General features: G+C 42.3%; 1 protein-coding gene across 1 annotated transcript in view; it reads right to left on the bottom strand.

The window, feature by feature from the left end:
• Nucleotides 1-1424: 1424 nt before the first annotated feature.
• Nucleotides 1425-12910, bottom strand: part of KCNG3 (potassium channel, voltage gated modifier subfamily G, member 3) — a gene marked incomplete at its 5' end in the record, with an annotated part of 34325 nt that continues 22839 nt past the window's right edge. Inside the window, one exon of the mRNA XM_005864838.2 lies at nucleotides 1425-2301. Coding sequence (XP_005864900.1) covers nucleotides 1656-2301 — 646 coding nt within the window. The remainder of the gene's footprint in view (nucleotides 2302-12910) is intronic.

Below are 12910 nucleotides of genomic sequence, written 5' to 3' on the forward strand. Positions count from 1 at the left end.
GAGCCAAATCGGGTAGGCTGGGTGGGTTGAGATTCTTAATGGCCAAAATATCACATAAACTCAGGAAAGGAAATAGGGGGAAAGGAACAGTTTTGCTATTATTACCTCAGCAATGGCACTGGCAAAGAAGTGTGGCTTCTCAAAACCCAGAATTTGTTAAAAATAAGCTGCTGGACTCGATTTCTAGAGATCCAGGTGTTAGCCCTAACTCCTTCACAATCATATCCTCTCTTGCCCTGGTTTTCTACCTAAACCAGACAATGGCTGATATTCCTTTAATGAACACTTCTGGTAATCCTTTCTTGGATAAATGTATCAAGGTCCCACCCCAATTACAGTGTACAACATTAAATTATTCAATAATCAATGACTTTAACTTTTTGTGTATATACACTGACTTCTTTATGGCAGCTGGTTAACAAAGCAAAAATCTTAATTCACTTTGCTAGAGTTTAGCACTAAACAGTCATCCGTTTTACATCTAGGCCTAATAATCTAGCCAAATTAATGTGGCATATTATTCAGTATTATTGCAAGAAGCTTTGGTGTGGTCAAAATTTATGATGGTGAAGATCAGATCAAATGAGTATGTATTCATTGCTCTCAGCTGGCTTAAAATGGCTTAGCTACACAGCAACCAAGAGTAAGAAAATATTTCATTTCTCTTTTTATGTTAATCCAGTGATAACATCTAAGTATGACTTTGGTATATATAAAAATCCTTTCACCTGGTAAGACTTAAACCCATGTTGTTTAGGGGGGGAGGGGAAGCAGAAGAAGAAAAAATATGGGTTGTAATATCAAACCACTTCTATTATTTCTTATGTGGAAATCTTGTTTGGACATCTGAATGTTAGGACAATTACCACCTAGTAACAGCAATGAATTCAAATACAATAAACTCCAATAAAATACTAAATAATACAAGCTCTCTTCATTCTAAAATACTTGTTTGAGTCCTTTCAGCAAAGAGATAAAAGAAACCCGGAATGAAAAAGTAAGGGCATACTCAAGCTTCCATGAAGCTGCATGATAAAGTGAATAATAGGAACAAAAATAAATCCGAGAATTGAGAAATGCTGGAAAAGTTTTCCAAATACTATTCTTGCTTGTATCTAGCTCCGTTATACAGTTTAAATTCAGCCAAATTTTGTAAGTATTTGTTAAACAGTTCTTGCATGTGACATATGTTTCCAGGATACTTCTGACATTGATATGAGAGATTATAAAACATTTAGAAACGAAAATGTTACTCTCCAACAAAAAACACCATAACTTCCAAGACTCTTCTAAATTCATAAGATAGAAAAACATTTGGACAATAGTAGCTTTCCATTTTAAAATGTTCAAATAATATACTTCAAAACAAAAAAAAAGTGTCATTGTTCAAGGCAAGGAGGAGGAAACAAGTCTAAATAAAATAAGATATTAAAATTAACTCTAGAAATCATTACTTTTCCTTTGCAGTCTCAATCTTGTTTACTCCATAATAAGTAAATTGCTTTATCCCTTCAGCTGGGAAGGATAATTCTTACCCTACCAAGATGATGACAGTACCACACTGCAGTGCTCACCAAGCAAGAAACACATGAATATGAAGTAGCAGTAAGTCTTGCTAACAAACAAGGTGTATGCAAGACTTGATTTGCAATGCATTAATTTAGGAACTCCGTGGAGAGGCTCCTACTATATCTAGCTGATCTAAATTTGAGCTCATGATAACACTGCACAAAGCTATGGTAGATGAAAGTGATAGGCAATGCCAACAGAACAATTCCACTGACAACACAAACTCCTCCAAGAATTCTTCCAGGCATTGTGATAGGATACATATCTCCATAGCCAACTGTAGTCATAGAGATAATCACCCACCAGCAGGCAGCAGGGATGCTGGCGAAGTCCTTGTTGGATGCTTCCAGGTCCAACCCATGTTCAAGAAGCTGAGAAAGTGCACTGAAGATTGCCATGGCAACACAAATGAAGACAAGTAGCATAACCATCTCTCGGTAGCATCGTTTGAGAGTCAAACCAAGTGTCTGAAGACCAATGAAGTGACGGGCAAGCTTAATCACCCAAAAAATCCTCATCATTCTAAGCACCCTCAAGGTGACCCCGGCCCTCTGGAGCTGGGAGTTCTCGCCTGTAAATACTGTCATCAACACGGAGATGTAATACGGCGTGATTGCCAGTAAGTCAATGATGTTCAGGGGTCTCTTGACAAACTCACACTTGTTTTTGGAGATGATGAACCTCACGATGCACTCTGCCGTGAACCAACCTATGCAGATAGCTTCAATTATCCTGTCAAGAGAACAAAAGAAGAATTGATCATTTTATTTTTAAGCATTTTAATAGCTCTTTGAGTTCTTCAGATAGTACTACACTGACATATTAATTCAGTTACTGATTCCAGAAAACATAAAGGACAGCATTACCAACATCATCAGACCCACCAGGACGTAACACAACAACAAATATTACAGTTCAAATGACAATTGAACTTGATAAAGCTCTTATTTATATACTGCATGTAATACCACTGCATTGTTTTTCGCTTGTCACTAATACTTAAAATCTCTTACTTGGTGAATTGAAAATGAACTTGGACTCAGCTAGCCACAATACGAAATGTGATGTCAGTTATGAGATAGGTCAGAGAACTCTGCTCCTATAGAGCAGACACACCCGGGTTTTCAATCATGCATTTCTCGGTAAATTAGAGTGAACTCAGGATCATCTCCTAAAATGTGACTCTGCCTTCTTTTCTGGCTTTGTGTGGGAGACACTGAAGCTGAGCCTGCTTCTGGGGCTTTGCAGGAAGGAGTGCCAGCAGCCTCCCCAGCACAGAGCCACCATCCATGCTGAGTGTCGCAGTGGGAAAGGGGCTGAGGACTCCTGCACTGGAGCCAAACCATCACTGGGGTTTTCCCCAAGACCCAACTGGTTTGTTTGTTTTTTGTAGCTATTTTGTGCAACAGACATTTTAAAAATATAAGGCCACATTTTAGCCAGAGCAGTATTTCCCAACCTTTCCACATCACTGCACACACTAAACCGAAGATAATAGTATTTACACAACATAGTGGCATCAAGGGGTTCTATTCTTGAAGCGGAAGCCACCAGCCTGGGGGCTCTGGCCACTCTCGCCCCTGACCACAGTCACCAAGGCCGAGAAAATGAAATCTCAGCACACCGGTCAGGAAGCCTAGATCCAGAATGAGAGGTAATTCGGAGGTAATTTTTAATTAAATTGCATTTTTAGATTCTAATTAAAAGTTACAATTATTACACCATCATTCATTTTTTCTTCACATAATTCTTTCCCATCATTGACCCAGACCCAAACATCAGAAGTACAATGGAAAGAGAAGACATTAGAGTAGGCGAGATGGTAAGGTCCGTGAGGCAACATTTTGAGAAGAAGTTCTCAAAATGCATGTCACAGAACACAAGTTATACTGGTTGTTAGTCAGGGAAATAGACACACAAAATCAACCATGATTCACAGGGCTGTAAAGATTGCTTTTATTTATTATTTGAATAGGTAGTTCATTCACATAGTTCAAATTTTAAAGGTAAAAACGGGGGATATAAAAAAAATTCTCACTCCGACCCCATTCCCCAACCACCGTTCCCCAGTCTTCACTCCAGCCACCAAATCCTCCGGGCACTGGTTATAACAGCAATAGCCACTGATCACCAAGAAACTGGGAACCCAAGTATATGTTTCCTATGGCAGCTATAAAAAATTACCACAGCCCAGCTAGCATGGCTCAGTGATGGAGCATTGATCTATGAACCAGGAGGTCATGGTTCGGTTCCCAGGATAGAGCCCTGGTGTGGGGCATGCAGGAGGCAGCTGATCAATGATTCTCATCATTGATGTTTCTATCTCTCTCTCCCTCACCTTTCCTCTCTGAAATCAATTAAAAAATATATTTTTTAAAAATTACCACAAACTTGGTGGCATAAAACAACAGAAAATTATTTCTCGCTTGTTCTAGAGGTCAGACATGCAAAATCGATACCACTGGGCCAAAATCAAGTGTTAGGAGGGCCACACTCCCTTTGGGGCTCTAGGAGAGAATCCACTCCTTGACTCTTCCAGCTTCCGGTGGCTGTCGGCATTCCTTGGTTCACAGCCATCTCATTTCAGTCTCTGCCTTGGTGGTTCCACGGCCTCCTCCTCTTCTGTCACTGTGTCAGATGTCCCTCTGCATCCTTCTTCTGAAGATGTGACAGCATTGAGAGCCCGCTGGGATAACCCAGGATAATCCCACCATCTCAAGATCCTTCATTTAATCCCATCTGTACCAGCCCTTCTGCCAGGTACAGTATGGTAACATCCACTAGTTCCAGGGATTAGGACCTGGTATCTTTGGGGGCAGAGGAGAGGTCTTTTTCAACCTACCATACACAGTAAACACAAGGTGTCAGCAGATGAAGTCACAGCTGCCCCCACTATTTCTCTTTTGTATTCTCTGCCGCTCTGCTCATGGGCCCCATGACCCTGTGGTTGGCAGCAGCTTCCCTGTCCCCACCAAACTATCAGTAAAAGCTGCTGCCATGATGGCCTCTATGAACCTGGAGGCTTAGAAAACTGGGCGAGTGATGAAACGTGGTCGATCTAAGCAAGCATCTGTCAAGTCAGGATTCATTCAGAACCACACTGTGAGCATCCGGGGTACTCTTCTGGGAGCTAGGAAGCCAGCAGTGAACAGAACGGACATATTTCCTGCTCTCATGGAGCTTACATCTGGTGGGTAAAGATAGATAACCAAAAACAAGTTGATCTATCAGACGGGGTAAATAGCATGAAGAGAAATGAAAGAGGCTAAGGGGGATCTGGGTGTTGGGGGAAGGGGAGGGGTTGCTGTGTCATATAGCGTGACCGTTGTCCAGAAAGAAGAGAGAGGCCATCTGTCGAGGTATCTGGGGAAAGAGCTTTCGAAGTATAGGGAATAGCAAGACTAGGGTGGGCAGGGGTAGGGGTCAGGCAGAAAAAAAGAGAAGGATTAACGATTATTATCTTGCAGACCTTCAGGTAAAAAAGTAAATGTGGAAATAGCAGATCTGGAGTTTATTTGTTGAGGGAACCAGCGGGCTCAATGGTTACTCAGTTAGACAGGCCCTGCATCGGATTCTGTTTGATGCCAAGTGCTCTGCATCCCTGGCATCTTGGTAACCTGCATGAGACATCGTGAGATCATTAAGAGGTGGGCCCACTCACGTGGCCTATATCTCTAGCCTTTCCAGAAGCCAGGGTGGACCAGATACATGACACGCTTCCTTTTCCTCTTGGATCGTTGGGTGAGTTTCTGCTATACTTTTCTTAAAATCGATTCTTCCTCTGCCCTTTTACTGGATGTGAAGAAAACCCAGGTTTTGATCTACACCAGGGGTCCTCAAACTTTTTAAACAGGGGGCCAGTTCACTGTCCCTCAGACCATTGAGGGCCGGACTGTAGTTTAAAAAACACTATGAACAAATTCCTATGCACACTGCACATATCTTATTTTGAAGTAAAAAAACAAAACGGGAACAAATACAATATTTGTATTTGCATGTGGCCCGCGGGCCGTAGTTTGAAGACCCCTGATCTAGAGAATAAGAAGCTACATTTTTTTTCAATCTATAGTTTTAACATATATATTACCATAGTATCACTCTCCCTGGTAACGGTCATCAAATACTCCATATGTTCCCTTCTCCCCCATATTTCCACCCCTCTGCAATTAGGCAGGGTTATATGACCAGTTCTGACAGATGACCCATGAGCAAAACGACTCTATCACCTCTGGGCAGAAGCACAGAGGAGTGAGTGCGGATCCCCCACCACGGCAACTGGAAGGCATGTGTCTTAACTGGCTACAGGATGCGGCCCAAGTCCCTGAGGGTCTGCACAGAGAAGAGCCCGACTCGGATTGAACATGATATGTGAGCAACAGATAAATCTTTGTTGTGTTAAGCCACTGAGAACTCTAAATGGGGTGCAATCCTAGGTAATAAAGTGATGCATGCAGTCAGGTCCGCATAGAGTAGTAACAGGAATGGTTTTCTTCGAGTGCCTATGGTTAAAACATCTCCAGTTCTCCAGCTCACGTGGGCAGGAGCGCTGGCTCCCGCTCTGAAGGAGGACTCCCACCTATCCAGTGGCAGAGTTGCACCGATCTCCTAAGGGCTCTCCCAGCAATAAAATCCTGGGATTCTATTAAATTAAGAAGAGTAAAAAACTTTAAATTGTGCCAGAAATACCAGAACACTTTCTGTTTAATTATTTCTACCAGCAGCCAAAGTTGTTCAGATGAAAAAGGAGGAAATTCAAATGGTGCAGAATAATTCCTCAGTAGAGGGGATTTCAAAGAGGTAAACTCCTCCATAATGAGGCCCTCTGGGCTCCTCCTGCCCACCCCCCCAAGTCAGATGCAGTTTAGCCAGAATTCCATGCTAAGGAGATGAATCAATGAGAAACCCCAGGCCTCCCTCTCTCACCTAGGACTATGCCAAGGCAGACGCCAACAGCAAACACCACTAAACCTGCCAACATTCCCCATGTTTCTGAATAACACTCTTGCCAATGCCACCACCGACAACTGTTGGAAAAATGAGTACTTTTTACTGAGCACTAGAGCAAACAATTGGGCCTTCCCAAAGGTCACTTCCATAAAAAACAAATAGGTAAAAAGAGCTAAAAGAAGCTACTAGGGGACAACATATATTTTGAAGCCCATTCTGATTCCTTTGAGGCCCAAACATAGAAGTTCATGGATTCATGGCTAATAAAAATATTTACCACTTATTGAGGCCTTTCAGTTGGCCACTGTGCTAATAAGCACTTCACAGACACCATCTAATTTAATCCTTTCCGAGAAGTCTATGAAGGGCGTATTTCCCCTACTATCTCCATTTTACAGACGACACAACTGAGGCTGAAAAGTTCAACATCTTTCCCAAGGTCACACAACTAAGAAATTACAGTGGCACCTGTAATAAAACTTGACTCTGTTGAGCTTGGAAATTCTAAGGAACATTTGAAAACGCTCATGATTTTATGACAGTGTGCACTGTTAATACTAAATGATGTATGTCAAACAGCAGCATTTTTCAACTGTCGGTTCTTAGCCCGTTGATGGATCAAAACTGACAATTTTCAGAAATTACAGAGAAAATATTAGAGTGCATCCAAGTATAGTTTCATGAAGCTTTGTTTCGTTTAGCTGTAACTGTATACTAAGTTATGATGTAAAATGTATTCCCTTCTGTAGTTCTGGAGGACCTCAACGATGGCAAGCATCAGTTATTGGAATTACTCTGATCCGTCATGACTGAAGGTACATCTGGGAATGACTCAGAGGTTTACAAACAGGCTCCAAAGGAGAACAAATGCTTTTATTGCTAACCAGATCTACTCCCACAACCTAACAACCTCCAAAAAAAAAAAAGAGAGAGAGAGAGAGAGCAGGACAGGATATAAGAGGCCATTAACTGTGCTGTGTGAGGGTCAGTCTCCCTAGATGCTATCTTCTCATCTTTTTCCATCAACATTTTATTACGAAAATTTTCAAACATGAAGCAAATTCATTTATATTTTAAATATACTTGCTTATCACCTATTCATCTCTCTCCATCTATTAATCTATTTTATATATATTTTTAATTGATTTCAGAGAGGAAGGGAAAGGGAGAGAGAGACAGAAACATCCATGGTGAGAGAGAATCATTGATCGGCTGGCTTCCACACACCTTGCACTAGGGATTGAGCCTGCAACTCAGGCATGTGGCCTGATCGGGAATCGAACTGTAGCCTCCTGGTTCATAGGTCAATGCTCAACCACTGATCCATGTCCGCCGGTTTAATCTATTTTTTGGATGCATTTTAAAGTAAATTGCAAACATCAGTGTACTTTCCTCTAAAAACTTCAGAGTACATATCATTGACTAGAATTCAATTATTTGTTTCTATATTCTTTTGGTGTAAACCTTACATGCAATGAAAGCACAAACCTTAGTGTACATTCACTGAGTTTTGAAAAATGCATAACCTCTAAAACCCAAACTACTATTAAGATATGAAGCATTCACATCACCTCAGAGAGTTCTCTGCCTTATTCATCTTTGTATCTCCTGCCCTTACTTCCCAAACCCATCAGACACTTAGCAAGTGCTTAATAGGTGTTTGTCCAGCACAATGTGAGTGACTTTGATAGAACCTTAAGCCCTGGTATAACCACAGCCACAAGAAGCCTCTTTGTTCTTCTGGAACCTCTAAGGCAGCGGTTCTCAACTTTCTGGCCCTTTAAATACATGTTGTGACCCAACCATAAAATTATTTTCGTTGCTACTTCATAACTGTAATGTTGCTACTGTTATGAATTGTAATGTAAATATCTGATATGCAGGATGGTCTTAGGCGACCCCTGTGAAAGGGTCGTTCGACCACCAAAGGGGTCGCGACCCACAGGTTGAGAACCGCTGCTCTAAGGGCTAATTGAAGCCTGCCATCAAAAACGGTGCTGAATTCAGTTGAAATTCAAAAATTAACTCAAAATGTATGACCCAAAACTATAAAACTCCTAGAAGAAAACATAAGGGGAAAACTTCATGACATTGGTTTGGCAATGATTTATTTGTTTTTTCCAATGACTTCTTGAATATGACACCAAAAGGAGCCGGAAGAGGAGAGGAAGAGGGGGAAGAGATTAACCAAAGAACTTACATGCATATATGCATTGCGAATGGACACAGACAATAGGGTGGTGAAGGCCTGGGGTGGGATGGGAACCGGGTGGAGAGGGGAAAGGGGGGGAATGGGGACATCTATAATAAACTCAACAATAACGATTTTTTTAAATGTAATTAGGCTTAAAAAAAAACCTCACTTTTTACTTTATTCCCATTTGTACTGTTAAATGCTTTACCAGGTCACATATTATTTTTCTAATTAAAAAAATGTTTTTGAGAAAAAGTGAAAAGCATGATCAACTAGAAGAGCAATCACCATGATGGAGTTGTCAGCAGCTTGAATCAACCAGCACAACCCCAGAAGTGCCACCTCAGGAGAAGTTACACCCTTCCTACCCCAAGCTTTCAGACTTAAACGTACAAGGCACTTCCAATCACAGTTCTAACAGGCACATACAGCGTGGTAATAGATGGTATAATAAAAATGTCCAACAGGCCCAGCCGGTGTAGCTCAGTGGTTGAGTGGTTGAGCATCAGTCCATGAATCAGGAGGTCACGGTTCCCAGTCAGGGCACATGCCCAGCTTCCAGGCTTGATCCCCAGTAGGGAGGGTGTGCAGGAGGCAGCTGATCAATGATACTCTTTCTCATCATGGATGTTTCTATCTCTCTCTCCCTCTCCCTTCCTCGCTCTGAAATAAATAAAAACATTTTTTAAAATGGCCTACCAATTGCACATCAGTGTCCACCACATTACCTACAGTCTCTGTCATGTCCATACATGTGTTTTCTCCACAACTGTAAATTAAATGAGGGGAAAGGCAAGTTTTGTTGACTTTTTTTCTTAATGCACTTTAATGACCTTACAGAAAGAAGCCATACCACGCATCTTCCAATCTGGATCACTGATGAGAATAAAAACACACATGAAGCACTTACTCCAGCACCAAGCATCTTCCTATAAGTTTACATGCATTAATTCAACTCTCACAACAACTGAAATGAACAGGCTTTGCTATGTTCCCCCCTTTCACATGAGGAAACTGCAGCAAAGAGAAGTCACTTGCTCGAGGCACACAGCTAATAAATACATGGCAGATTAATAATAGATACTCATTGGTTACATAATACATGAAACCCTGGCTGGGATTTATGTCTTCCTCGTAGTTGTGATCAAGGTATACTTATTTTATGTTCCTTGCTTGATATATTTGGTTTATTCATGCCCCTATTTGGATGGCCATTTCTTAAGGATCTGTGCAGGATAAGGACACTGAGGAATAGAAAGGTCAGTCCTCCACCACTGAGGACTGGCTGCGGAGGATTCTGGAGTTTTTATGGGGCTGCTATTATTCTGCAGGATCTCTCCTCCCTATAACCACCTCCATGCGGCTCTCCTTGCTTTTCTCACTTAGCAGACAGGAACATGTAGCTCTCCCCCTTGCCCGGGTAAACGGGGGCCCTACCTCCTGACGGCACAGCAGCTTCTCTTCTGACCTCTGTTTCAGCAACACAGGCACCAGATCCATATGCTTTCCTAATGGATAAAAAGGGACCAATGACCCTCCACAACGAAACTACCAAGTTCTTGACTGTATATCCAAGGACCATAACACTTGCTCTGCTAAGGCAGGGGCTACTCATAGTATATTAATCTCCACCAAAAATCAGAGTGTGGCCCTAGCCAGTTTGGTTCAGTGGATAGAGCGGTGGCCTGCGGACTGAAGGGTCCCAGGTTTGACTCTGGTCAAGGGCACATCCCTGGGTTGCGAGCTTGATCCCCAGTAGGGGGCATGCAGGAGGCAGCCGATCAATGATTCTCTCTCATTATTGATGTTTCTATCTCTCTATCCCTCTCCCTTCCTCTCTAAAATCAATAAAAATATATTTTTTAAATCAGAGTGTGAAATAAATAAACAAATAAATAAATAAAATCAGAGTGTGGAGGGGAAGAGGATGGAGAGGACAGAAAGAGATCAACAAAAGAATATTTATGCACATATGCATAACCCATGGACACAGACACTAATGTGGTAAAAACCTGGTGGTGCCTGGGGGTTAGGGGGGGTGGAGGGAGGCAAAAAGGGTAAAAATGGAGGACATTTTAATAGAGCCAACAAAAATAAATATCTCTGTGAGGAGAAAAAAAAATGTGTGTGTTTCCATGAAAACTCTCAGGCAATTACTACAAATAACCCTTACCTTCTCTGACTCTTTCTAGCATAATCAATTCCATTTTCAACCCTAAAACACGCATTAAGTGCATTTTGGTAGCACCTGAGGTACAGACATACCTCAGAGTTATTGGGGGCCTGGTCCCAGACCACCAAAACAAAGCGAGTATCACAACCAAGCCAGCTGCAATCCTTTTGCTGGTGGAGGGTCTTGCCTTCAGTTTGTAAAAAATATGCAATACCTGTGAAGCACAATCAAGCGAAGCACAAGAAAAAGAGCTATGCCCACAGCATATTTCTTGCTGGGAACCCTGCCTTGCTAGTGTGACTCAGTGGAGATGAATTCTAAAACCTGAGAACGAAATGATTATGATGCTTTCTCAATGTGGCAGTATTTTTTAGCTTTTGAGATGGCGAATTGAGACCATTCAGCATACAAAAGAAGACAGAACGATATTACGAGCCAACAAGTACGCAGCCCCCATCAACCATCAGCCAATTCCACACCTGCATCCACTTCCCTCCTCCAGCATTATTTTGAAATAAACCTCAAATGTGGGCTTTTATTCCAGAACGCTTTTTTTTATCCTTCCTGCCTGGTAGGTCAACCAAGTGTTCACAAAGGCAGGCATGAAAAGTCCCTGACTTCAGTCTAGGTCTTGTGAGACAGGCCAGCGCTAGCCGGTCCTGGAGTAGGGATGGGATGACAGTCCATTGATGTGGATGTGTTCTAAGCTTGTGGAGCACACTAATTCATTCATCGAGCAATAAAGCTTACCAGTGCCTACTGAATGCCAGGCTCTACAGAGCCACCAGGAGGCCTATGAAGATGAGGTAAAGATAGAACTTAACTATAGTTATGTAAGATGTTATTATTGGGGGAAGCTGAATTTAAGGGCACGCTGGAACTCTCTGTACTATTTTTGCAACTTCTTGTGAGGATAAAGTTTTTTTCAAAATAAAAACTTTAAAACAACCACAAAAGTTACACTTTAGCTTTAAAAATTTTACAACTTAGTGAAAGGCAAGATACGCCCTCCTTTACAACAACCTTACTCATCTCATCTCTAATATAAAATGCAGACGGTGATCAGTGTACATGAACCTCAGAGAAAGGTGAGTTTTCCTTCCTCTGCGCGATGATGGAAAGCTTCTTTGATAAAATGGCAATTACAGGGTGGGGCAAAAGTAGGCTTACAGTTGTTCATATGGAATATAATACAATAATTAATAAATAATACAAGAATAAACCCTGTGTTCCGTGCACTCACAACTGAAACTGACTTTTGCCTCACCCTGTCTTTTGGAAAGACCAGGAGGAGGATTAAAAATGGCAGCAGAGTAAGTGGATGCTGCACCGACATGCTCCCAGGAACAAACTGGAATTACAACTAAAATACAGAAAAACTTCCTGAATAATCAACGGAAAACTTGCAGGAGAGAACCCTCATACCCGAGGACGCAAAGTGGAGGCTGCATAGAGACTGGTAGGAGGGGCAGAGGTGCGAAAGTGCTGGCCGGGCACTCACAGATGGCAAGTCCCGGAGAGATATCTCAGCTGTGGGGGGCTACCACTGAGAACTCTGGGATCGAATCCCCAAGCCGGGCCCCACGGCAGAAAGCACCAAACTAAGGAGGGTACTCACATAACATCTGGCTGTGAAAGCAGTGGGGTGCTGTATGTCAGGGAGTGACAGCTGAAAATTCAGGCACCCTCTTAAAGGGCCAATGCACAAAATTCCCTGTGGAGCCACCCACCTTGTGCTCCAGCAGAGGGAGGGTGAAGTGGACTGGAGCTGTGAGAGCAGAAGCCAGGATTAGGGACTCGGGGGATAGAGTTCAGAAGGCAGACACCCCAGGTTTCTTGGGCTGAATCATTCCCTCACACAGCGGAGAACATCTTTCCCACACAGACATTTGCCTTGCCTAGGGGGAAAACAGTTGACACACCCTATTGGAAAATACCTTGCTCTGAGGCCACTCAAAAGATTAAAAATGACAATTAGCCTCCAGTAGAAGCAACTGCCCCACCTATTAAAAAAAATCTCTAGCCAC

The sequence above is a fragment of the Myotis brandtii genome, unplaced genomic scaffold (genome assembly GCF_000412655.1).
Source record: "Myotis brandtii unplaced genomic scaffold, ASM41265v1 scaffold191, whole genome shotgun sequence".
Lineage (NCBI taxonomy): Eukaryota > Metazoa > Chordata > Mammalia > Chiroptera > Vespertilionidae > Myotis > Myotis brandtii.